The sequence below is a fragment of the Mus caroli genome, chromosome 11, assembly GCF_900094665.2.
Source record: "Mus caroli chromosome 11, CAROLI_EIJ_v1.1, whole genome shotgun sequence".
Lineage (NCBI taxonomy): Eukaryota > Metazoa > Chordata > Mammalia > Rodentia > Muridae > Mus > Mus caroli.
The window spans coordinates 98,072,942-98,095,509 of NC_034580.1; the positions used below are offsets into that span (position 1 = coordinate 98,072,942).

At 49.6% G+C, this 22,568-nt stretch overlaps 2 protein-coding genes and 1 long non-coding RNA gene across 3 annotated transcripts; 1 reads left to right on the plus strand and 2 right to left on the minus strand.

The window, feature by feature from the left end:
- Positions 1-862: 862 nt before the first annotated feature.
- LOC115032498 lies at positions 863-9,969 on the minus strand. Its single transcript, XR_003838163.1, has 2 exons — positions 9,890-9,969; positions 863-1,082 (listed from the first exon to the last, which is right to left on the minus strand). It is a non-coding gene; the product is annotated as an uncharacterized LOC115032498 (long non-coding RNA).
- Nags (N-acetylglutamate synthase) lies at positions 9,801-13,799 on the plus strand. Its single transcript, XM_021177878.2, has 7 exons — positions 9,801-10,330; positions 10,829-11,103; positions 11,202-11,415; positions 11,696-11,876; positions 12,141-12,312; positions 12,423-12,605; positions 13,250-13,799. Exons 1-7 carry the CDS (start codon positions 9,926-9,928, stop codon positions 13,401-13,403), a joined length of 1,584 nt encoding a protein of 527 aa, XP_021033537.1. The 5' UTR covers positions 9,801-9,925; the 3' UTR covers positions 13,404-13,799.
- Positions 13,800-16,904: 3,105 nt separating this feature from the next.
- Positions 16,905-20,767, minus strand: Tmem101 (transmembrane protein 101). The gene is made up of 4 exons (XM_021177312.1): positions 20,569-20,767; positions 20,074-20,254; positions 18,891-19,037; positions 16,905-17,945 (listed from the first exon to the last, which is right to left on the minus strand). Exons 1-4 carry the CDS (start codon positions 20,703-20,705, stop codon positions 17,637-17,639), a joined length of 774 nt encoding a protein of 257 aa, XP_021032971.1. The 5' UTR covers positions 20,706-20,767; the 3' UTR covers positions 16,905-17,636.
- Positions 20,768-22,568: the final 1,801 nt, after the last annotated feature.

Genomic DNA, 22,568 nt, shown 5'->3' on the forward strand with positions numbered 1-22,568 from the left:
AGAGAGAGAGAGAGACAGACAGACAGACAGACAGAGAGACAGAGAGAGACAGAGAGAGACAGAGAGAGACAGAGACAGAGACAGAGAGAGCTTACAGCTTGTAGGAGTCAGTTCACCTTCCACTAGGTAGGCCCTGGAAGTCAATCTCAGGCTGCCAGGCTCAGCAACAGTCTCTTTACCCACTGAGCCATGTCACTGGCTCCAAGAAGTCAACTTTGAATCCTTCATGCTTCAAAGCCAATGTATTATTATTGGATCATCCATGCAATGACCTGCCCATCACTAAAACAGTCACAGGAAAGAGACAGGGTAAGGAGTGGGTACCCTACACCCCACTCCTACATCAGTCAGGAGATATGGGGCTGGATGATGACGAGCGGGCACCGTCCAAAATGGCCAGCCCCACTAATTCAGGTGAATTAAATGCCAGCTTGGTACCCGGCATACCCGGGGACCCAGGTAGATTAGAGAGTCAGAGGTGAGGCAGGGCGGCTCAGCTGGTAAACACGCCATGCCTGAGGACCTGAGTTTGATCCGCAAGATCCACCTGGAGGAAGGTGAGAGCTGACAAGCAAAGTTGTCTTCTGATTGCACAAGCTCTGTGACATGCGTGTGTGCGTGTGTGTGCGTGTGTGTGCATGTGTGCGTGTGTGAGTGTGTGTGTGCGTGCGTGTGTGCGTGTGGGCGTGTGTGTGCGCGCGTGTGTGTGTGTGTGCGTGCGTGTGCGTGTGTGTGCGTGCGTGTGTGCGTGTACACGTGTGTGTGTGTGTGTGTGTGTGTGTGTGTGTACACATGAAATTAATAGATGTAACGAAGTCTACTTCAACAGTTAAATGGAAAAATAAGTCAAACCATGGAAAAATAAGAAGAAAAATAATCCAGCTGTTTTGGGAAGAGATCTTGACAAGTGAAAAGTCACAGGAGAAACCACAGAGAGAGGCCTGGTGCCCAGAAGCACCGCAGAGAGAGGCTGAGGGCCTGGTGCCCAGAAGCACGCACTAGAGGATGAGCCAGAACTGCAGTTCCCACTGCTGCTGTCAGCCAGGTGCACTGAGCCTCTCCTGATTCAGTTGTTCATGACCCTGAAAAAAAAAAAAAAAGATGAAGATAATATCTGTTCATTTGTAGACAGAATCTCATGTAGTCCAGGCTAGCTCAAATTCAATACATAGTAAAGGGTGACCTTGAACGCCTGACCCTTCAGCTTTTACCTCCAAAAGCTCAGATTACATGGTTAGACCATAAAGCCCACCTAGTAAGACTCTTTCTTTCATCCTTTGTTTTCAAGTTGTTTTTTAATTTGTTTATTTTTTTCCTTCTTTCTTTTTGATTTTTTGTTTGTTTGTTTGTTTGTTTTGTTTTCCAGACAGGGTTTCTCTGTGTAGCCCTGGCTGTCCTGGAACTCATTCTGTAGACTAGGCTGGCCTCGAACTCACAGAGATCTGCATGACTCTGCCTCCCAAGTGCTGGGATTAAAAGTGTGTGACACCAAGCCTGGCCCTTATTTTTACTTTTTTTTTTGTTTTGTTTTTGTTTTTGTTGTTGTTGTTTTTTCGAGACAGGGTTTCTCTGTATAGTCTTGGCTGTCCTGGAACTCACTTTGTAGACCAGGCTGGCCTCGAACTCAGAAATCCACCTGTCTCTGCCTCCCAAGTGCTGGGATTAAAGGCATGCGCCACCACTGCCCGGCTACTTTTTTTTTTAAAGATGTATTTATTATTATAAATAAGTACACTATAGCTGTCTTCAGATGCACCAGAAGAGGGCATCAGATCTCATTATGGGTGGTTGAGAACCACCATGTGGTTTCTGGGATTTGAACTCAGGTCCTTTGGAAGAGCAGTCAGTGCTCTTACCCACTGAGCCATCTCACCAGCCCCTTTATTTTTACTTTTAATTACATTATCTATTTGTGTGCATCAGTGTATGTGCACGTCACAGAGTCCCTGTGGAGGTCAGAGAACATTTCGAGGAAGTCGGTTCTTTGCTTCCACTGTGCGTGTTCTGGGCAGCCATTTGGCAGCAAGGGCTTCTACCCACTGAGCCATCTCACTGGCTTGAGATGATGTGGGGATTTTTGTTGTTGGTTGCTTGCTTGGTTTTAAAGTGCAGAAGAAGAAACTGAAGAGCGTTGCCAGGATGTGGCCAGCCTAAGCTACAGAGCAAGACCCTGTTTCAATTTTTAAGAAATTTCATGAAATAAAAAGAAGAACGTCGAAGGAAACAGATCAAATGCAATACATTTGTAGACTGTAAGTTTTGTTTAACCAAGTTTCAAGTTTTCCAGGAATTTTCCTAAATTACTTTTATAACAAAAATGTATTTTATTTTTAAAAAGTAAGTCACCCTATTGTAACCACCCCAGCGGCCCACCTTGGGTTTCTACACCATCTGCTCTCAAGCGCCAACCTCCCAAACTCCTGCAGTGGTTCTCCAAATTGCTTTCAGGGCACCCCATTCCCTAGCCACCACACCGTACCCCACCGCAGCCCACTCCACGCAAGTCATCACTCAGGTCCCCTTCTGGGCTGAGATCTGACATGGTGCCCAGAAAAATAATAAAGAGGGCTCCATCCTCCAGGCTCTGACTCCTAATACAGGCGGGGTGGTAAACTCGAGCACTAGGGTCCCGGGGTCCCGCTAGGCCCCCTTGCGGGGTCCCTCCGCGGATTCGGCACTGCGCTCCTGAACGAGAACGCGCCACGTCCTCGGACGGAGCCGCGAGTCGGCGTCTCCCTCTGGTGGCCATTACTTGTAACTACACGTAATACATTTAGTGCGTTCTCAAGTAGCAGACACTACTTAAAATGAATAAATGAATATTCATTTTAAGGACATGGTCATAAACCCTGACACTCCGCAGGCCTTCCCTTCACACGTTCATTTCCCACAGAAACTTCCGAAACACCCACTAATTGACCATCTGTAACATTGTAACACAAAGACATACATGAATTTACCCACAGGAGCTTACTGTGTTGAACAAGAGGCATTGTCTCAAAAATAAGGTAGAAGGTGAGAACCAATATCCAAGGTTATCCTCTGACCCCACACAGATGCCACAGCACTAATGTGCCCAAACTCGTACATATAACACACACACAGCCAAACACACCCCACATTTCAACCATGACTTATAGCTTCTTTAGGAGTTCCAAGCCTACGGTTGTTCGAGGCCCTTCCCCTATCCTGGCTATCTGGCTTCCCCGGCCCTCTGGAAGTCACTAGTGGGTGAATTCAAGGGCTCTTCTCAGTCACTGAGGTATTCACACTGTGGACTGTTCCTGCTTGAGATGTCCCAACCATGAATTCTGAGTGATTCCTGGGGGAACCCCACTTCTGGCATACTTCCAACTCCTGGTCTACCACGGGCTCATGTTTCTACAGTCCCTCGGGACAGCTGATACCCACTCAAGGGACACATTAAATGTGTATCATCTGTCACATGAAGTGAGCTTCAACTGTCAAATCCCAGGGACCTCTCCAGATAGATCCTCTCTCTTAAATGACAGGCCTCATTTCCAACCACCTTCTAGAAAACACCTCACCAACATGTGTCTGAATCCAGCCTCCTAGGAACTCTTTAATGATAATGCCTGCTTCAAGGAATCAGTGGGAAGACTGATATCGCACAGGACTGAATTGATACTGTGCTTGCCCAGCAAGCCTGAAATACTGTGGCCCTCGTCTCTAGTACCCCATGCTGAAACTAGGTGCAATACACCTTACAATCTTTTTTATTTTTTATTTTTTGCTAGGGCGTGTGTTCAAGATAGGGTTTCGAGGGGGTGCTGGAGAGATGGCTCAGCAGTTAAGAGCACTGGCTGCTCTTCCAGAGGTCCTGAGTTCGATTTCCAGAAACCACATGGTGGCTCACAACCATCTGTAATGTGATCTAATGCCCACTTCTGGTGTGTCTGAAGACAGAGCTCTCATATAAATAAAATAAATCTTTAATTAAACAGGGTTTCTCTGTGTAGCCCTGGCTGTCCTGGAACTCACTGTGTAGACCAGGTTGGCCTCATACTCATTGAGAGTCGCCTGCCTCTACATCACAAGTACCGGGATTAAAGGCTGGCACCACCAATGCTCAGCACACACAGTCTTAGCCTTTGGGAGGTGAAGGCAGGAGGTCAGAACTAAGATGGTTCAGTGACTAAAGGCACTCACTACCAAGCTAAAGACCTGAGTTGGAGCCCCAGAATTAGCAAGGTAGAAGGAGCTGACTCCAGGCAAGCTGTGCTTGTGTGTGCACAACCTGACTGTGTGTGCTATGGTACTCATGGGCACGCATGCACAAACACATAACAAGTACAGAAATATAAAAGAAGCAAACATGGCTACACTGGATTACATGAGACTCTGTCAAATAAAAGAAGCAAAGGGAATGTTGGGCAGTGGTGGCGCACGCCTTTAATCCCAGCACTTGGGAGGCAGAGGCAGGTGGATTTCTGAGTTTGAGGCCAGCCTGGTCTACAGAGTGAGTTCCGGGACAGCTAGGGCTACACAGAGAAAAACAAAAAATACAAAACAAAAACAAAACAAAACAAAAAAGAAGCAAAGGGAAAAAGAAAGAAACAAAGCAAATAAGAAAAGAAAAAGGGGGGCTGGTGAGATGGCTCAGTGGGTAAGAGCACCCGACTGCTCTTCCAAAGGTCCAGAGTTCAAATCCCGGCAACCACATGGTGGCTAACAATCATCCGTAACGAGATCTGACGCCCTCTTCTGGAGTGTCTGAAGACAGCTACAGTGTACTTACATATAATAAATAAATAAATCTTAAAAAAAAAAAAAGAAAAGAAAAGAAAAAGGAAAAGAAAAGAAAGCAAATGCCTGGCAAATGTTTCAAATCGTGCCCAGGGGAGTTCCCTACTGTTTTCCAGACAACAGATTTTTCTTAAGTTCCCAGATTCCCCAGATTCTCTCCTCCCTCTTTCCACCCCCATCCTCCTCTTTCTCATCTTCTTCTTCCCACCCTCCTTCTCACCATCAAAAAGTCTCAAAACTGAAGGTCAGTGCCACTTCTGATCATCTATCATTCCACAAAAGCCCAGGGTAGTAGGGAAAAACAACGCATTTTGCACCCCCTGCTGGAATCCAGCGGTAGAACACTTGGAACTGAAATTGATTAAGCCGTTATTTGCATGTGTGTATGAGAGGCCTTGAGGAAGTTTATGTGTGCCTTGGACATGCAGAAGCCTGCACAGTATGCGCTTTTAGCGGCTGTCCCGTCTCTCCAGTCCCCTGGCACTGGTATTCTTTTTTTTTTTTTTTTTAGATTTATTTTTTTATTTGTTTACTTTTGAGTATGAGTGCTCAGCTACATGCACAGAAGAAGGCATCAGATCCCATTACAGATGGTTGTGAGCCACCATGTGGGTGCTGGGAATTGAACTCAGGACCTCTGGAAGAACAGCCAGTGCTCTTAACCACTGAGCCATCTCTCCAACCCCCGAAACTGAAATTCTTCAGTCCAAAAACTCACTTGGTTTTTCACCGGACACGTGTTAGGTATTTGCATTCAGAATTTACGTGAATATTTTACCTTTAAACCCAGCACTTGTGAAGCATAAGCAGGAGTATCAAAAACCTCAAAACAAACAAAGAAACAAACAAACACCTCAAAACAGCCTGGGATACACATCAACACCCTGCCTCAAAAAAAAAGTTTTTTTATATATTTATGGCTTGGAGGAAAACTACACTTAGAGAAAAAATGAAACCTGTGTATATCAGTGTCTCCATCCATAACATACACAAAAGCATTTGTTTAGTTTGTTTTGTTTTTTTCTAGTTTGAAAGTATGCCAGGAGCTGGAGAGATGGCTCGCTGGTAAAGAGCACTGGCTGCTCTTCCAGAGGACCCGGGTTCAATTCAGCACCCACGTGGCAGTTCACACCTGTCTGTGACTCCAGTTTCAGGGAATCTGATGCTCTCACACAGACATGCATGCAGGCAAATCACCAATGCACATTTAAAGAATTATTTATTTATTTAATGTATATGAGTACACTGTAGCTGTACAGATGGTTGTGAGCCTTCATGCGGTTGTTGGGAATTGTATTTAAGACCTCTGCTCACTCCAGTTGGCCCCGCTAGCTCAAGCCCAAAGATTTACTTATTATTATATATAAGTACACTGTTGCTGTCTTCAGAAAAACCAGAAGAGGGCATCAGATCTCATTACGGGTGGTTGTGAGCCACCATGTGGTTGCTGGGATTTGAACTCAGGACCTTCGGTAGAGTAGTCAGTGCTCTTATCAGCTGAGCCATCTAGCCAGTCCCCCAATGTACATTTAAAAAAGAAATTAAGATACAGAAGCTCTTGAGAGATGGCTCAGTTAGCAAAATGCTTGTTGCAGAATTAAGGGAATCTGAGTTTGGAACCTGGTGGAGGTGCATGCCTAAAATCCCAGCATTGGGGGAGGGGTGAAGACACTAAGATCCTAGGATTGGGGTGGGGGGCAATGGCATTGAGACTGTGTCTCAAAAACAATCAAAATAATAGGAAAAGCTAAGGAGTGGGGAGAGAAGGAGAGCCGCCACTCTTAGGGCTGAGGAGTCTGCCATGGGAGGCTTTTGCTTTGTTGGAAGGTCAGGTCGCTGTTCATATACATTGTATTCATGTAGAGGCTGGCCTTCCCTAAGTAGGAAGCAGCTGGGACCCAGTGGCCCCAGGTCCATGAGCTTGGTGTTAATCATTCACTCAGGTATACCTGGGTCCCATTGGCTGCCTGGGGACACAGCCCTCTAGGTGGGAGCCCAGCCAGTATCTGTCAGGGGCAATGGGGTTACACTGATGACACTTCCTGAACTGAACGGGTAGGTGGACACTCAGGAATCCCCTAGTCCGAGGTAGGAGGCAGCAGCCCTGTCTCCAGGGACCTCCAGTCTGGGACAAAGGTGAAGGGCACAAGATCAGGAAGAGGAAGAGATGTTTGGAAGGGAGAGCTCTCAGATGCAGGACAGCCAGTAGGGAGGGGCAGCTTATTGAAGGCTGGAGACCCTGAAGTCAGGGAGGAGTTTTAGGGTGAAAGTTATAGCTCAAGGGATAGGCCCACCTCCTCCGGGGACCTTGAGAAGTGTATGTGACAGGGGCACAGTGGCCGGGTGTACAGAGGAAAGAGAAAAACGGCTCTAGGGGGCCCACATCATGAATGTATGCATGCATGCTGCATGCCTGTGTGTGTGTGTGTGTCTGTGTGTGTGTGTCTGTGTGTGTGTGTGTGTGTGTGTGTGTGAACACAGGTGCCAGTGCCACACACAGACCTGACCAGCCTTACAGCACTGCCTGTCTAGTTTTCTAAGTTGGAGAATGGAAATACCAATGAGGAAAGACCCAAAGGTCAGACTCTCCTCCCACTCCAGACTCCCGGGCCAGTATGTGTGGGTGTGTTTGAAGGGACAGTTTCCAGGAAAGGGTCAACACACTCACCCAGCAGCCTCTGGATTTTTTTTTTCCTTCATGGTCCGACCCAGAATCTCTCACATATACCACAGGACTGCACCCCCAGTCCAGCATCCTGGAAATAATCCAGAATTCTCAGGTGGCCACTGCACCTCTTTTAGGTGGTACCCTGGGGAGTCTGGCCTGAGGGGGGGGTGATCCACACTAAGAGGTAGGTGACACATGCCTGTACTCCCTGAACTCAAGATGCTGAGGTGAGTTCCAAGACAGCCTGGTCTATAAAGCAAAGCACCTTTTCAAATCAGGCAGGAGATCAGCGAGACATCAAAACCATTAGGGAAGATACGATGGCTGGTGTCTGAGCTGCGTGACCTTGGCTAAGTCACCTTCCCGTTACAATGACAGAATCCCATTTCCTCCTCTATAACAACAGGGGCCTGGACTGGATAGAGGGTACACAGGGCAGGACAGGATTAACAGGGAGCAGATGGGGGGAGGTTCACAGGCACACGCCGCCCTGAGCATCCCTGCTGATGAACCAAGGATCCTCTGCTCCTATCTAGTTCTGGGTCTCAAGGTCCTGGGCTGCAAATGGGGTGATTGATACAACACCTCCCCTGGGGTCACCTTGAGGATGACGGAAAGGGGTTTCACAGAGGCCAGCATTCTACCTGGGACATGTCACCTAGTATCCTCCATCTGAAATGTAATAGGTTTGTTTTTGTTCTCTTCTTTTTTTTTTTTTTTTTTTTTTTGGTTTTTCGAGACAGGGTTTCTCTGTATAGCCCTGGCTGTCCTGGAACTCACTCTGTAGACCAGGCTGGCCTCGAACTCAGAAATCCGCCTGCCTCTGCCTCCCAAGTGCTGGGATTAAAGGCATGCGCCACCACGCCCGGCTATTCTCTTCTTATTCTTAGGCATTTTTTTTTCTGTCTCTGGCAAGTAACAGAAGCCTTCAATCACAAGGCTCATAGGCATAGATTTTAGCTGTAAACAACCTAAAGCATTAGCAGGAGCAGAGGAGCATTTCAGGCTGTGACAGTGCTTCCTCAGGGTGGCTCCAGCGTTCTGCAGGTGACAAACCCTGGCTAACCTGATCATGAACTCAGACAAGATTTTCTTTTCTTCTTCTTCTTCTTTTTTTTTTTTTAAAGATTTTTTTATTTATTTAATGTATACAAACATCTATACACTGTAGCTGTACAGTTGGTTGTGAGCCTTCATGTGGTTGTTGGGAATTGAATTTAGGACCTCTGCTCGCTCTGGTCAATTCTGCTTGCTCAGGTCCTGACTCACTCTGGCCCAAAGATTTATTTATTATTATAAATAAGTATGCTGCAGCTGTATTTAGACACACCAGAAGATGGCATCAGATCTCACTGTGGGTGGTTGTGAGCTACCATGTGGTTGCTGGGATTTGAACTCAGGACCTTCAGGAGAGCAGTCAGTACTCTTACCCGCTGAGCCATCTCACCAGCCCAAACGAGATTTTCTTAAGACAGGGTTTAGGCCAAGCAGTGGTGGCGCACGCCTTCAATCTCAGCACTTGGAGGCAGAGGCAAGCAGATCTCTGAGTTCAAGGCCAGCCCAGTCTACAGAGTGAGTTCTAAGACAGCCAGGACTACACAGAGAAACCCTGTTCCTTAAAAGAAAAAGAGCAGGGTTCCCTTAGCTTAGGCTGGCCTTGAATTGCTTATAAAGTCAAGGATGACCTTGAGTCTGATCCTTCTGATTCCTCTTCGGGGATGTGGAGGACATTCCCGAATGTGGCCATCACACCCCGTTCATTTTGTTTTGTTTTGTTGTTGTTGTTGTGTTTCTTGTTTTTTGAAGTGGGATCATCTCTCTATAATATGTAGACCCTTGGTTGTCCTGGAACTCTCAATGTAGACCAGACTGACCTTGAACTCGTGGATACAGGCCTGCCTCTGCCTCAGGAGTTCTGGGTTTTATCTTTTGAGACAAGGCTCCCCCCCCCCCCCCCGCTATGTAGCCTATGTTCTCCTAGAACTCAAAGCAATCCTCCTGCTGGGACCTCCAAGGAACTGAGAGTACAAATATGTCACACCAAGTCCTGCTTGACAACAGGACTTTGTATCCATATGCTGCAGTGAGGACCACACCCCCTATGTTCAACTTTCCCAGACTCCATCTAACTCAAGTCATTTGCACGACCCTGAAAATTCGCACGCACACCTAGGACATCTGAGCGCTTTCTAGATCCAGCATTTTGGTAGCAGATCAACAAGCTCCACCACTCTAAATCTGACCTTCGTGACCCTCGCTAACGGTTCCGTATCCCCATACACAAGGGGCGGAGAAGTCTAGAGGCGCCACCCTCTGGTCCGTGACTTGCCACACCCCAAACGCACCCAGAAGCCATTCCGGGCCTCCTATCCCGTCCCGCCCCGAGTCTGATCCAGCCCAGATCAGCGGCAAGTTAAGAACCCCTAGTGCTGTGCGCTCCAGACCGACCGTCACCTGTGGGTGGGGGGACGAGTGGGTTTGGTTGTCGTCATGGCGACGGCGTGGGTGGCCACAGCCCTGCGGTCTGCTGCAGCGGCCAGAAGGTTGCGCAGCCCAGGAGGTCCTGGGGGCTCACGGAGACTGAGTGGCAGCGCGCGGCGGCGCGGAGCAAAGAGCGCCAGCCCGGGACGCCGGCTCAGCACCGCCAGGGCTCACGCAGAGGACGCCGAGGGCGCTAAGGGTCGTGTCCAGTCTCCTGCGGTCGAGGAGCCGTCGTGGACACCTCTTCCAACGCCCCTCGAATCCCCTGCGCCTCCCGCCGGCAGATCACTGGTGCAGCGGGACATCCAGGCCTTCCTGAACCAGTGTGGTGCCAGCCCGGGGGAAGCACGCCACTGGCTCACACAATTCCAGACCTGCTACCATTCGGTGGACAAGCCCTTCGCCGTCATGGAGGTAAGCCAATTCCGGTGTCGTCGTATCACTACCAGGAGATGGTGACTGTTCAATAGCACGCCGTAGGTCTCGGCACGCCTAACTGTGAATCTGGAGAGCAGAGACGCTGAGTTAGTGCTGGGGATGAAGAAAGCCATAAGGCTACGAAAACCGCCCTTGGCGCTAATGAGAAGGCTGGGAAGCCCGGGCCTCCAGAAGTGGTGTCTGACAAAGGCCTCTCACCGTGGAAGCAGTTAGGGGTTCAGTCGGCTGAGCTGTCGCACTACCCCTCCCCCCAAGGTGTCCCAGAGTCCAAGGCCGCTGGGAGGAGCTGAGGGAGGAACATTAGTGCTAGATAAGGGGGTGGCTAAGACCCAACGGGCAAAGGGCGGAGCAGTTGGCCAAAAGTGGGGCCCAATGGCTCCTAAGTAGAATGTGGTCACTGAGGGTCCTAAAGCCCGAGTAGGAGCAAGCGGCTTAGAGCCAGTGTCGCGTCCCTGAAAGTCCACTTCTGTACAGGTCGATGAGGAGGTGATCCGGTGCCCGCAGGCGGTATCCCGCCTGGCTTTCGCCCTGGCCTTCTTGCAACGCATGGACATGAAGCCGCTGGTGGTCCTGGGGCTGCCGACCCCCACAGCACCTTCCGGCTGTCTTTCCTTCTGGGAAGCTAAGGCGCAGCTTGCTCAGAGCTGCAAGGTGCTGGTGGATGAACTACGGCATAACGCGGCTACTGCTGTGCCCTTTTTTGGCGGCGGATCAGTACTGAGCGCTGCGGAGCCAGCTCCCCATGCCAGGTTAGTGTCAGCCCAACCCGCCCCGGCATCCTCAGAGAGGGCGGACCACTCTGCTGGCCCTGCCCTGGTCCCGCTCGAGCACCACATCTGGCCCACAGCTACGGTGGCATCGTCGCGGTGGAGACAGACCTGTTGCAGTGGTGTCTGGAATCCAACAGCATCCCCATCCTGTGCCCCATTGGGGAAACGGCTGCGCGCCGTTCCGTGCTCCTTGACTCGCTGGAGGTGACTGCATCTCTGGCCAAGGCTCTGCAGCCCACCAAAATCATCTTCCTCAATAATTCAGGCGGCCTGCGGAATAGCAGTCAGAAGGTGCGCCCCTCTCCTGTGCCACGTCCTAACACTAAGCAAGACTGAGTCCCCGGCCCTGTGACCCTACCTAAACCCATAACAGGCTACAGTCACTCTCAATTCAATAGAGTAGGAAGAGCTAATAGAAGATGGGGGGGGGGGGTGTTCCTCGGTGCCCAGATCTGAGCGCTTCCCAGCAGAGAAGATAAAAGTTAAGTGGTCACGGAGAGGTCTACAGGACTGGGCTCAGTTTGGTACCGGTGTGAATCTGCTAGAGGTTCATCTTCTTCCTGGGACTTAGATCCTGAGCAACGTGAACCTGCCCGCTGACCTTGACCTTGTTACCAACGCTGAGTGGCTGAGCATCAAAGAGCGGCAGCAGATTCGGCTCATCGTGGACGTGCTGAGCCGCCTGCCGCACTACTCCTCCGCAGTCATTACAGCCGCTAGCACGCTGCTCACGGAACTCTTTAGTAACAAGGGTGAGATATGTAAGAAGGTGGGCTGGGCTGAGTCCCAAAGGTGAGCACCGGGCAGTGCCCGGCTGAGGGACAGCAGGAGTGCCCCGCCCACTCATCCCCCACCCCCACCTCGGCTGAAAGCTATCGGGAGACCTGAGAGAGGCAAGAGAACTCAGACAGTGGAGACTGGAATAAAGAACTTGAGAACTAGGGAGATGGGCAGAAAGCGCACCTAGCGGTGGACCCGACTCTGGCCCAACCTACGCGCTCTTTCCAATCTCCCAGGCTGTGGCACCCTGTTTAAAAATGCTGAGCGGATGCTGCGAGTGCGCAACCTGGACAGCCTGGACCAGGGCCGCCTAGTGAACCTAGTCAACGCCAGCTTCGGCAAGAAGCTCCGAGAAGACTATCTGGATTCACTGCGCCCCCGGTTGCACTCGATCTATGTCTCTGAGGGGTGAGCCTCCAGGCCCCAGAGGGCAGGACCGGAGGTCCTGAGCCGGGGTGGGGAGGCAGCTTTAGGAGGGCAAGGAGAGGTCCTAACCTGCCTCTCTCCCGCTGTGCCAGGTACAACGCGGCAGCCATTCTGACAGTGGAACCTGTACTAGGGGGCACCCCATATCTGGACAAATTTGTGGTGAGCTCCAGCCGCCAGGGCCAAGGTTCTGGACAGATGCTGTGGGAATGCCTTCGGAGAGACCTGCAAACGTTGTTCTGGCGCTCAAGGGTCACCAATCCCATCAATCCCTGGTAAGCCCAGCCAGCCATGCCCCGGGGTTCACCAGCAGCGTAGCTGGGCATTCCCTCCTTTCACTATTAGAGAAAAGTGCTCAGGAGGCAGAGACGGGTGGATCTCTGTGAGATCAAGGCCGAGGCTCCTCTAGAGTCAAGGTCACCTAGTGACATTCTTCAACCCCACATTTCTGCAAAGCCAGTGGCACACTATTAGGATTCTGATAAGCTTTGACCCAGCTCTTCTCAGGCTTTGTTGCCAAGCTTCTAACTTCAGGTCTGTGTCTCTAAGAAGCACCCACTCCTTCCATTCAGCAACCACACCCTCAGCCTCCACTCACTAGAAGGTGACAAAGGACCGCAGCTCCTTTGCTACACTAGGCAGGGAGTGGGGGGTGGGGGATACGCAGGGATGTCCCTAATCTCACCTTCCTAGCTGTGAGATCCTGGCAAATGACTTAACTTGCCTGAACCTAGGCTGCTGTTTGGGGAAAATGGCAATATAGGTTTCATGAGTCACTCTGGCTGCTCCTGCTAAGATAAAAGAACCGGCATCTGGTCCTAGTGGGGCATCCTGGAGTAGGCAACTATCCTGAAAACCCCAGAGTGAGCAGTGAGCACCAGCCTCATTCCAAAGCTGACCCCTTTGCCTCCACGCCCAGGTACTTCAAGCACAGCGACGGTAGCTTCTCCAACAAGCAATGGATCTTCTTCTGGTTCGGCCTGGCGGACATCCGAGACTCCTACGAACTAGTCAATCACGCCAAGGGGCTGCCGGACTCTTTCTGCAAGCCAGCTTCTGACCCAGGCAGCTGACCCACGATCTCCGGCCCTGTAAATCCTGGGACAGCCAGGATGGACCAAAAGCCATGCCTACTGGGGGTGACCCCAGGCAGCTGAAGAGAAGCTGCAGCAGCATTGTCTGCTCGGGGGCCCCGGAGCAGAACAAACACGGAAGTGAAGCCAGCTAAGGACTCTGCTCCAAAGTCAAACCAGACGGCCTTCAAAGTCCAGCCTGGGAAACCGGGCTGGGATTGCCCTCAGGGCTTTACCGAAGGTAACCTTAAGGGCAGGCCAGTTTCCATGGCCTCTGTGCTGTCTTGAGGCTCCGTTGTCTTACATAGCATCCAAGCCTGCCTGGTCTTCCACTCATTTTGGGTCTCAAAATTCTTCAGGAGGCCTTGATTAAACCGCCAATGCTTGTCTGAGTCACACTTGTCTCAAAAACCATCTAAGAAAAGTTTAATTACAGCAAGGACTTCAGGGTATGGGGTAATCTTTTTTCAATACCAGATCTAGCACCTAGGGCCTGGGCCTTTCTAGGCAAGTGCTCTACTACTGAGCTAAACCCACAGTTGATGTTTTAAGATTCCTTTTAAAGATAGTAATCCTCTGGGAACAGGTGCTTAAGGATGGAAGACCCTGAGGGTAAGCACTCCTACTGTCTCCTCACTTGGGGATCAGCAACCCCTAGAGGGGCTCTTCTACTCCTAGGTCAGGAGTCCTCCTCTACAAACTATACGGTTGCCTGTCACTGTACACACACACACACACACACACACACACACACACGCTGCCCATAAGGACGAAAATCCCAGCTAACAGCCATGGCATATTTACCTGTTTACACAGAGAAGGGGCTGGAGAAATGGCTCAGTGCTTCAGAACACTGACTGCTCTTTCACAGGGCCTGAGTTCAATTCCCAGCAACCACATGGTGGCTCACAACCAACTGTAATAAGATCTGATGTGTCTGAAAACAGTGACAGTGTACTCACATATATAAAAATTTTTAAAAAGAAAAAAGAACTCAAGAGAAATCACAGGATGGCCTTGGCTTGTTAGCCCAGACTTAACCATTCTCCCACTATAGGATTCTATGTTATCTTTATGAGACTGATACACCTCAGCAATGCTTTTTTTTTTTTTTTTTTTTTTTTTGGTTTTTTGAGACAGGGTTTCTTTGTATAGCCCTGGCTGTGCTGGCTGTTACTTTGTAGACCAGGCTGGCCTCGAACTCAGAAATCCGCCTGCCTCTGCCTCCCGAGTGCTGGGATTAAAGGTGTGCGCCACCACGCCCGGCATGCAGTGCTTTTTGAGTATTTTTTTTCAAATGATTTTTTATGTGTGTGTGTGTATGGGTACCCACAAAGAACCTAAGATCCCCTGGAGCTGGAGTTACAGTGGTTGTGAGCCACCTGACATGGACATTGGGCACCAAACTATGGGTTGGTGTTGGTTTTTTAAAGATTTATTTCTTTATTTTATGTATATGAGTACACCATTGCTCTCTTCAGACACACCAAAAGAGGGCATCAGACATTGCAGGTGGTTGTGAGCCACCACGTAGTTGCTGGAAATTGAACTCAGGACCTCTGGAAGAGCAGTCAGTGCTGTTAACTGCTGAGCCATCTCTCCAGTCCCAAACTATGACTCTTGAAAGGACAGCCAGGACTAGCCTCTTGGGAGAGGAGAGGATAGTCACTGAGCCCTAAACATTTTCTTGATTTTATTATGGGAGATAGTCAAATGGCCCAGTGGTTAAAAATATTGGTTACTCCGCCATAGCATCCAGATTTTAGTCCCGGTATCCACATGGTGACTCACAATTGTCCCTAACTCCTGCTCCATGCGATCTGATGCCCTTTCCTGATCTTAATGGGTACCAGGCATGAACATGGTACAAAGATGTACATGCAGGCAAAATACCCTCACACATTTAAAAACATGTTATATGTGCGTGTGAGAGTTCATGCAAGCACGAATGAAAAGCAAAGGAGTATTAGATCTCTTGGAGCTGGAATTACAGGCATTCGTGAGTCACCTGATGTGAGTGCTGGGATTTGAACTCTAGTCCTCATGACTGAACAAGTGCCCTTCACCACTCATCTCTCCAGCTCCTCCCTCCCTCCCTCCCTCTCTCTCTCTCTCTCTCTCTCTCTCNCNCNCNCACACACACACACACACACACACACACACACACACACACACACACACACAAACACACACAATCTAGTGTGGCCCAGGCTGGCTTGAAATTCACTAAATAGCTGACGACCTTGTTATCTTCCTGCCTTTGCTTCCCGAAGCGCTGAGATTACAAGCGTGTGCCTTCATGTCAGATTAATTCCCACCAGATGGGGACTGAACTCAGGGCTACCAACTGAGCTACATCTCCAGCCCTTCAACACTTTTCAAATAATGTTTGATATGCCAGGTGCCTTTATAAGACCATCATGGCACACTAGGGACTGTGACAGGCCCAGGAGCAGCCTGACTTCCCTAGGGATTATGTGTATCAAGGATACATCTGGGTTTGGACATTCAATAGACCTGACTAGCCAGCTAGTTCTAGCTAGGTTTGGTCTGTGGTTTGAGGCAAGTTGCTTACCTTCTCTGAGTCTCCCATTTCCCTATATGTAATATGACATCAGTTCTTGCTCCAGCTGCCCTTGCCAAAGATTTCTTCAAAAGACCTGCCCCCCCCAAACAGGCAGAGAGGGAAAAAATGGGCCATAAAAGGGATGGAGGGAGAAACCAAAAACATACACTAAGTGGGACATAGAGACATGCCTGTAACCTCGGCATCCAGGGAGTGGGGGTGGGGCAATGGGAGCTTGAGAGCAGGCTGGAGTAGAGTGAGATGCTGCCTCAAAAACTGGGATGAAGCTGGGCGTGGTGGCACGCACCATTCATCTCAGCACTCGGAAACAGGCAGATGAATCTCCAAGTTCCAGGCTAGCCTGGTCTCCAGAGTGAATTCCACAACAGCCAGGGCTACACAGAGAAACCCTGTCTCAAAAAAACCAAAACCAACCCTAAGAAAACCTAATGTATAGTAAGGTTTTGGGATGTGACAGGATCTCTCTTCAATGCTATCAATGGGACCTGGGGCCTGGGGCTTTTAGGCCTGTGCTCAAGCAAGCCAACGCTAGCTGATGTTTTAAGACTTTTTTTTTATTTAATTACTTATTATTGGGAAAGAGGTTAAGACAGGGTTTCTCTGTGTAGCCCTGGCTGTCCTGGATCTCACTCTGTAATCCAGGCTGGCCTCAAACTCACAGAGATGTGCCTCCCTCTCTCTCCCAAGTGCTGGGATTAATGACGTCTGACAGGAAGTGTGTGGATTTTTTGTTTTTTTTGTTTTTTTCTTTTAAGATAGTTGAAGAACTGTGGGAACTCTTAGAACTGGGGTGGTGATGGGAATCATAGGGGACCAGAATGGAGTACAACCCAAGATGATCTTTCAAGAGCCCCCAGATCAACCTCAGCCAATGGCAAAGTGCCCACGGGGAAGACAGAAGCAAAGACACAATGTCTGTATAAAATGTTTATTTTCGGAGGACAGTGTGGTCTGGTGTTTGGGTGGGTGCTCCACTCAGCCAGCCAACCAAGAAGCTGAGAACAGATGCAGCAGCCGGCTGACTGACAGGCCTGCTCCACCTTGCACATCCCAGAGCACACCAGGCCCTGCCTGTTCTCAACTCTAGAGCAAGAAGAGTCAGAGAACTGGGATTGTTCCTGCCCCAGCAGTCAGACCCCCAAAGGGCCCATGTGATGTCTGTAGCACCAGCCACTCTGCCCCTCCTTACAGGGCTCCTTCTATACGTGTGAAGACACACATGTGTGAACACACACACACTAGTCTGAAAAGCACTGTTTAGTTTAGCTGCATCTGTCAGGTTCCAAAAGAAATTTTCACATTTGCTTACTTCCAAATCTTCCTCTGTCCCCGACTCCTACCTGCACCCCAGCTCTGCCTTACTCCTTTCTCAGGGACTCCTCCCTCCCTGGCCATTTGGGGGAGGGGCAGCTGGCCTCAGCTCGCCCCTAAAACAGGCAAGAAAACAACAACAAAACCCTATGAAGCTTTAGCGCAAGGGCTCCCATCTTCCCCCCCAAAAAATGTAACTATTAAAATCAAAAAACAAGAAAGTAAACAAACAAACCAAGAAGCATAAATAAACAACAACTGGGCCAGCAAGGAGGAAGGTAAGGTGGCCTTCGGCAGTGGCCTCCTGAGCCTAAACCAGGCTCTCCCCATGGAACTCAGCCATCAGTAGCCAAGATGACGGCAGCCCCGAAGATGCCCACACTCTCGCCAAGTAGCTTCATCTGGTTCCAGAACTCGACGCGTCGTGTGTTGTGCCAATAGGAGACGTTGCCGTCGATAAGCAGCATGACAGGAGGTAACAACACGGCCAGGATCTGGGCGGCCAGCGTCACATAGTAACCCGACAAGAAGGCCAGGGCCAGGACCCCATAAAGCACGAAGAATAGCTGGACCATCAGCTCCCCTCCTGGAAGATGGTTCAGGTACGCCAGCCGGTCCTCCTTGCTGTGCTGCAGCGAGTAGGCCTAGAGACACACAGCATCCTTTTAAGACTGCAGCAGCCGGGCGTGGTGGTGCACGCCTTTAATCCCAGCACTCAGGAGGCAGAGGCAGGCGGATTTCTGAGTTCGAGGCCAGCCTGGTCTACAAAGTGAGTGCCAGGACAGCCAGGGCTATACAGAGAAACCCTGTCTGGGAAAAAAAAAAAAAAGACAGCAGCAGATGAGTGCCTACCTAAGGTGGTACCCACAAGGTAGCCCCTGTCAAATGGGCTTCCAAGTCCTTTCTCTGAATGGGGACTCTCTGAAAGTAGGGCCTGTCTCCCGCTCTGATTATAGGGTCCTGAAAGGTAAGGCTGACCTCTACTCTCCTGGAAGCCTCTGAAGAAAGGACGTGCGTCTCCACGAACGCAGATGGAGACTCAGACTTTTGAGTATGCACACCATGGAAGCCCACACAGAACTCTGCACATAGGATGTCATTCCTGGTTCCTAGGAGGAGGTCAAGAGCCTGAAGCCTATCTTTGCCCTCATCTACAGCGGCCTTCCAAAGCACCAGGGAGATCTCCCTGACTATCCTACATAACCCCCATCAACTCTAGGTGGCAGAACAACAACTAGAGCTCATTTGCAGCATGCCTCTTCTTTGTCCCCTCTCTTAGTCCTCTAGAGGCTGAAGCAATGAGAAAATCACCTGATCTTCTTTGCTGGGTTCTCAAGATTAGGACTGAATGGTCAGTTCCACTTCTTATCTAGCTGGTAGCAATAATGTTGAAATGAGGGACCCTCAGGCAGGTATTGAGTACTTGAAGCACCCTTCAGAAGGAACCAGCAGCTGTCCAGGGCAATCTCTTGGAGTCACCTTGTGAAATTACTCACAAGGCCTTGCTCTGCCCAGTGGCCAGGATTCTGCCAGGCCTAAGCTCATGCCACTCCCATACAGTGCCTCCAATCAAGAGAACCCCAACGTACCACACAAATGAGGTAGATGCCCAGGAACACTTGGCCAGTGGACTGCAGGGAACGGCTTCGGGGCTTTCGACGGTACAGCTCCCCAGCCCCGCTGGCCAGCACCAGAAAGCCGCCAATGATGGCAACTGTGCGGGAATACATACGGACCTAAGGCCAGGGAGGAAGGAACCCCAGTCAAGAACTGCCATCATGTCTCTTGGTTGTCAAGAACATAGAACTGCCCACTTCTCCACGTCCTGTTCTATCTGATGAACCCTTTTGCCTATTCCAAGTGTAGTCTGCAGAGAGAGAGAATTCTCTACACAGGGCAGAAACTGAGAGCTGAGAGGGGTAAAGAAACTGTCCATGGTCCTACAGAAAGTGGCAGAACCCAGCTGCCACAGATCGCCATCTCCTCCACCCCTAGCCTGAAACCTAATGGCAGGGTTCTTCCCACTATATAGTATAGACTCTATACCAACTAAAACAAGAACAGCCAGCCAGGCAGTGGTGGTGGTGGTGGTGGCGGTGGTGGCGGCGAATGCCTTTAATACCAGCACTTGGGAGACAGAGGCAGATGGATCTCTGTATGTGTGTGTTTGAGCCATGCAGGTCTACAGAGAAACCCTGTCTAGAAACAAAACAAAGCAAAACAAATAGGCCCACTATCCCATAGCTGTTCACACCTGCCTCCCCTACTAGACTGACAGTCTGATCCTTTCGGACCCTGCCTCCAAGCTACCTCACCTCCAGGCTCCCAGTAGCCGGTATAAGCTTCTGCATTTGAAGGCACAAATTCTGCACTAGTATTAATCACATTTCATAAAACCTGATGGGTAGACCAGATATTCTCCAAGGTCTCTTTTGTTTTACAAGTCTGACACTAATAAAGTAATGGTTTAAAAGATTCTGAGAATCAGATAACTCTGGGTTACCGATCCCTTCCATACACTGTGGCATGATTTTGGGAGAGTCCATTTTCCATCTCGACCTCCCTTTTCACACTCTACAAGGGAGGTCTGTGTGGTCTCCATGGGTCTGACCCGTCTGTGGTCTGTAATAATTGCCACAAAACTGCTACAAACCTAGTACCTCAGTTTTCCCGGGCTTCAAGTTCAGGAGTACCATACATGCCCACCACATACATCAGGAACCTTCAGGTCCTTCCCCATAGCTAAATCTCGTCTAGAGTTCCCGTGCTCACCTTTAGCCAGTCCCCATAGTGGACATAGCCCCCGATGTAAGCGGCGTAGGTGCTGATGGCTAGCTGCAGCGCGGCGCCCAACGCAAACCAACGCCGCTTCACTCCGAAGGACATGAAGCTAGCACACAACACAGCTGCCCCCATGTCGAAATATAGATAAGGCACTGGGATGTCCGGCTTCCTGTGGATCGAGTGTAGGGAACAAGGAGGACAGAATGAATAGAGAGTAAGTATCTGGGGACCTCTGTAAGTTCCTGCAATCGCCACTGCTCCCCAGAAACCCGAGATCCTTCTCACTGCCGGAGCCGCCGCCACATCAGTAATGGCCGTACAACCGAAAGAGAGCATCTTCCAACCTGTTTGAGTACCAATTCCTCCCAGTCTAAGTGTCCCGACTTCTGGGCCCCAACTTCCCCCCAACATCACCGCACCCCAGATCCTGGGACAGGCCGGACCGCCCCCCACCGCATTCGACGACTTCGTGGGCGCGCTCACCGGCGCGCCTCGGCCCTTTCAGCGTACAACATGAGTTGGCTGAAGCAGCCCCAAAAGGGGCAGCGCGTGAGCAGCACGGAACCCAGCTGCATGATCAGCTGCAGCATCCAGCGTCTCGATCCAATCTTCGAAGCCATCTTGGGAAAGGGCAGTCCGCTACGGCCTCAGCCGGGTCTGGGAGACCAGCAGCGGGGATGATACAGGCAACTTCCGGTCCCTGACTATTTTTCTTTTCGTCGGGAAACAAAGCTCTTGCTCTCTAGTTCCGGGTGGGAAAAATGTGTTCTAGGAGTCAGTCAGCCTTTCTGAACACTCCCCATGGAGAGAACTCAGAGCTTCTCTTTGCCCTTTCTTTCCCTTAAAAAAAAAAAAGATTTGTTTAGGGGCTGGTGAGATGTTTCAGCGGTTAAGGACACTGCTGCTCTTCCAGAGCTCCTGAGTTCAATTCCCAGCAACCACAAGGCGGTTTACAACTGTCCATAAAGGGATCTGATGCCCTCTTCTGGCATACCGGTGTACGTGAAGACAGAACACTCATACATTAAAAACAAAATATAAACCACTTGTTTATTTTTTTAAGAAATTTTATTTATTTTATTTATGAGTGTATTGTCGCTGTCTTCTGACACACCATCAGGGCATCAGATCTCATTACAGTTGGTTGTATACCATCATGTGGTTGCTGAGAATTGAACTCAGGACCTCTGGAAGTTAGTGCTCTTAAGTGCTGAGCCATCTCTCCAGCTCTGATTTGTTTATTTATGTATATGAATATTCTATTTACATGTATGCCTGCATGACAGAAAGAGGCATCAGATCCTATCATAGATGGTTGTGAGCCACTAAGGTTGCTGGGGATTGAAGTCAGGATCTCTGAAACAGAAGCCGGTGTTCTTTGTACTCTCAAGATGGGACAGGAGCAAGGAGCATGGGGTTGAAACATCAGAAATCCTGGAACACAGCTTGATGTATGGAAGCAACTGACTCTGGATGTAACCAGACCTGGACTCCAAGCTGAAAACCGAACCTGTGTCATCTAAATGGAGACTCAAGTGTGAAATGGGGATAATGGCTTTCCACCTCATCACTGCTGGGAGACTTAAATGTAGCAAAGGTGGTTTGGCAGATAATAAGGGTCCCATAAAAGGGTGTAATACAGACCCCAGAGAGAATTCTCTGTCTTTGGCTGAACTTTTAAAGTAAGGAGTCCTCTTGTCTCTAAGTCACCTGTTGATCTTGATGCTTTTGTCTCCTAGGAAAAGAGAGAGACCTACGTATCCATACAACACAGATGGGAGTTGCTCCCAAGAACCTTTCTAAACATGTCCACTTCCCCCATATCCTTTCTTTCCCACTAACTCTGGTGGGTGGTTGGCTAAAAGGGAGGTTAAAGCATTTCAGAACCATCATTAAATATTAAACCTACAGCTCTGCCTGCCTGTGCCTCCTGAATGCTAGAATTAAAGTCACCATGCTCATCTCACATCCCTCCTCCTCCTCCTCCTCCTCTTTCTTTAAACAAAGACTAAGTATATCAAAGAACTAGGGAGTAGGAATGTATAGATACAAATTGGGCATGGATAATAGACAAGGGGAATGAAAAAAGGCCCGGGTTAGAGGCTATTTTGTCTACCTCTATCTATCCGTCATATGCCATAAGACATGTCCACAGAACAGAATCACTTTCCAACGAGTTATACTTTACCAGTCTCTTCAGCTACCACGGATTCATGCAGTGCTCTGATGCCTAGTGCTGAGGGGCTAGAAGTAACCGAACTTTGATTATTTTTCTCCTCTTCCTTCCTTCCTTCCTTCCTTCCTTCCTTCCTTCCTTCCTTCCTTCCTTTCTTTCTTTCTTCCTTTCTTTCTTTCTTCCTTCCTTTCTTTCTTCCTCTCTTCCTTCCTTCCTTCCTTCCTTTCTTTCTCTCTTCCTTCCTTCCTTCCTTCCTTCCTTCCTTCCTTCCTTCCTTCCTTCCTTTCTCTCTCTCTCTCTCTCTCTC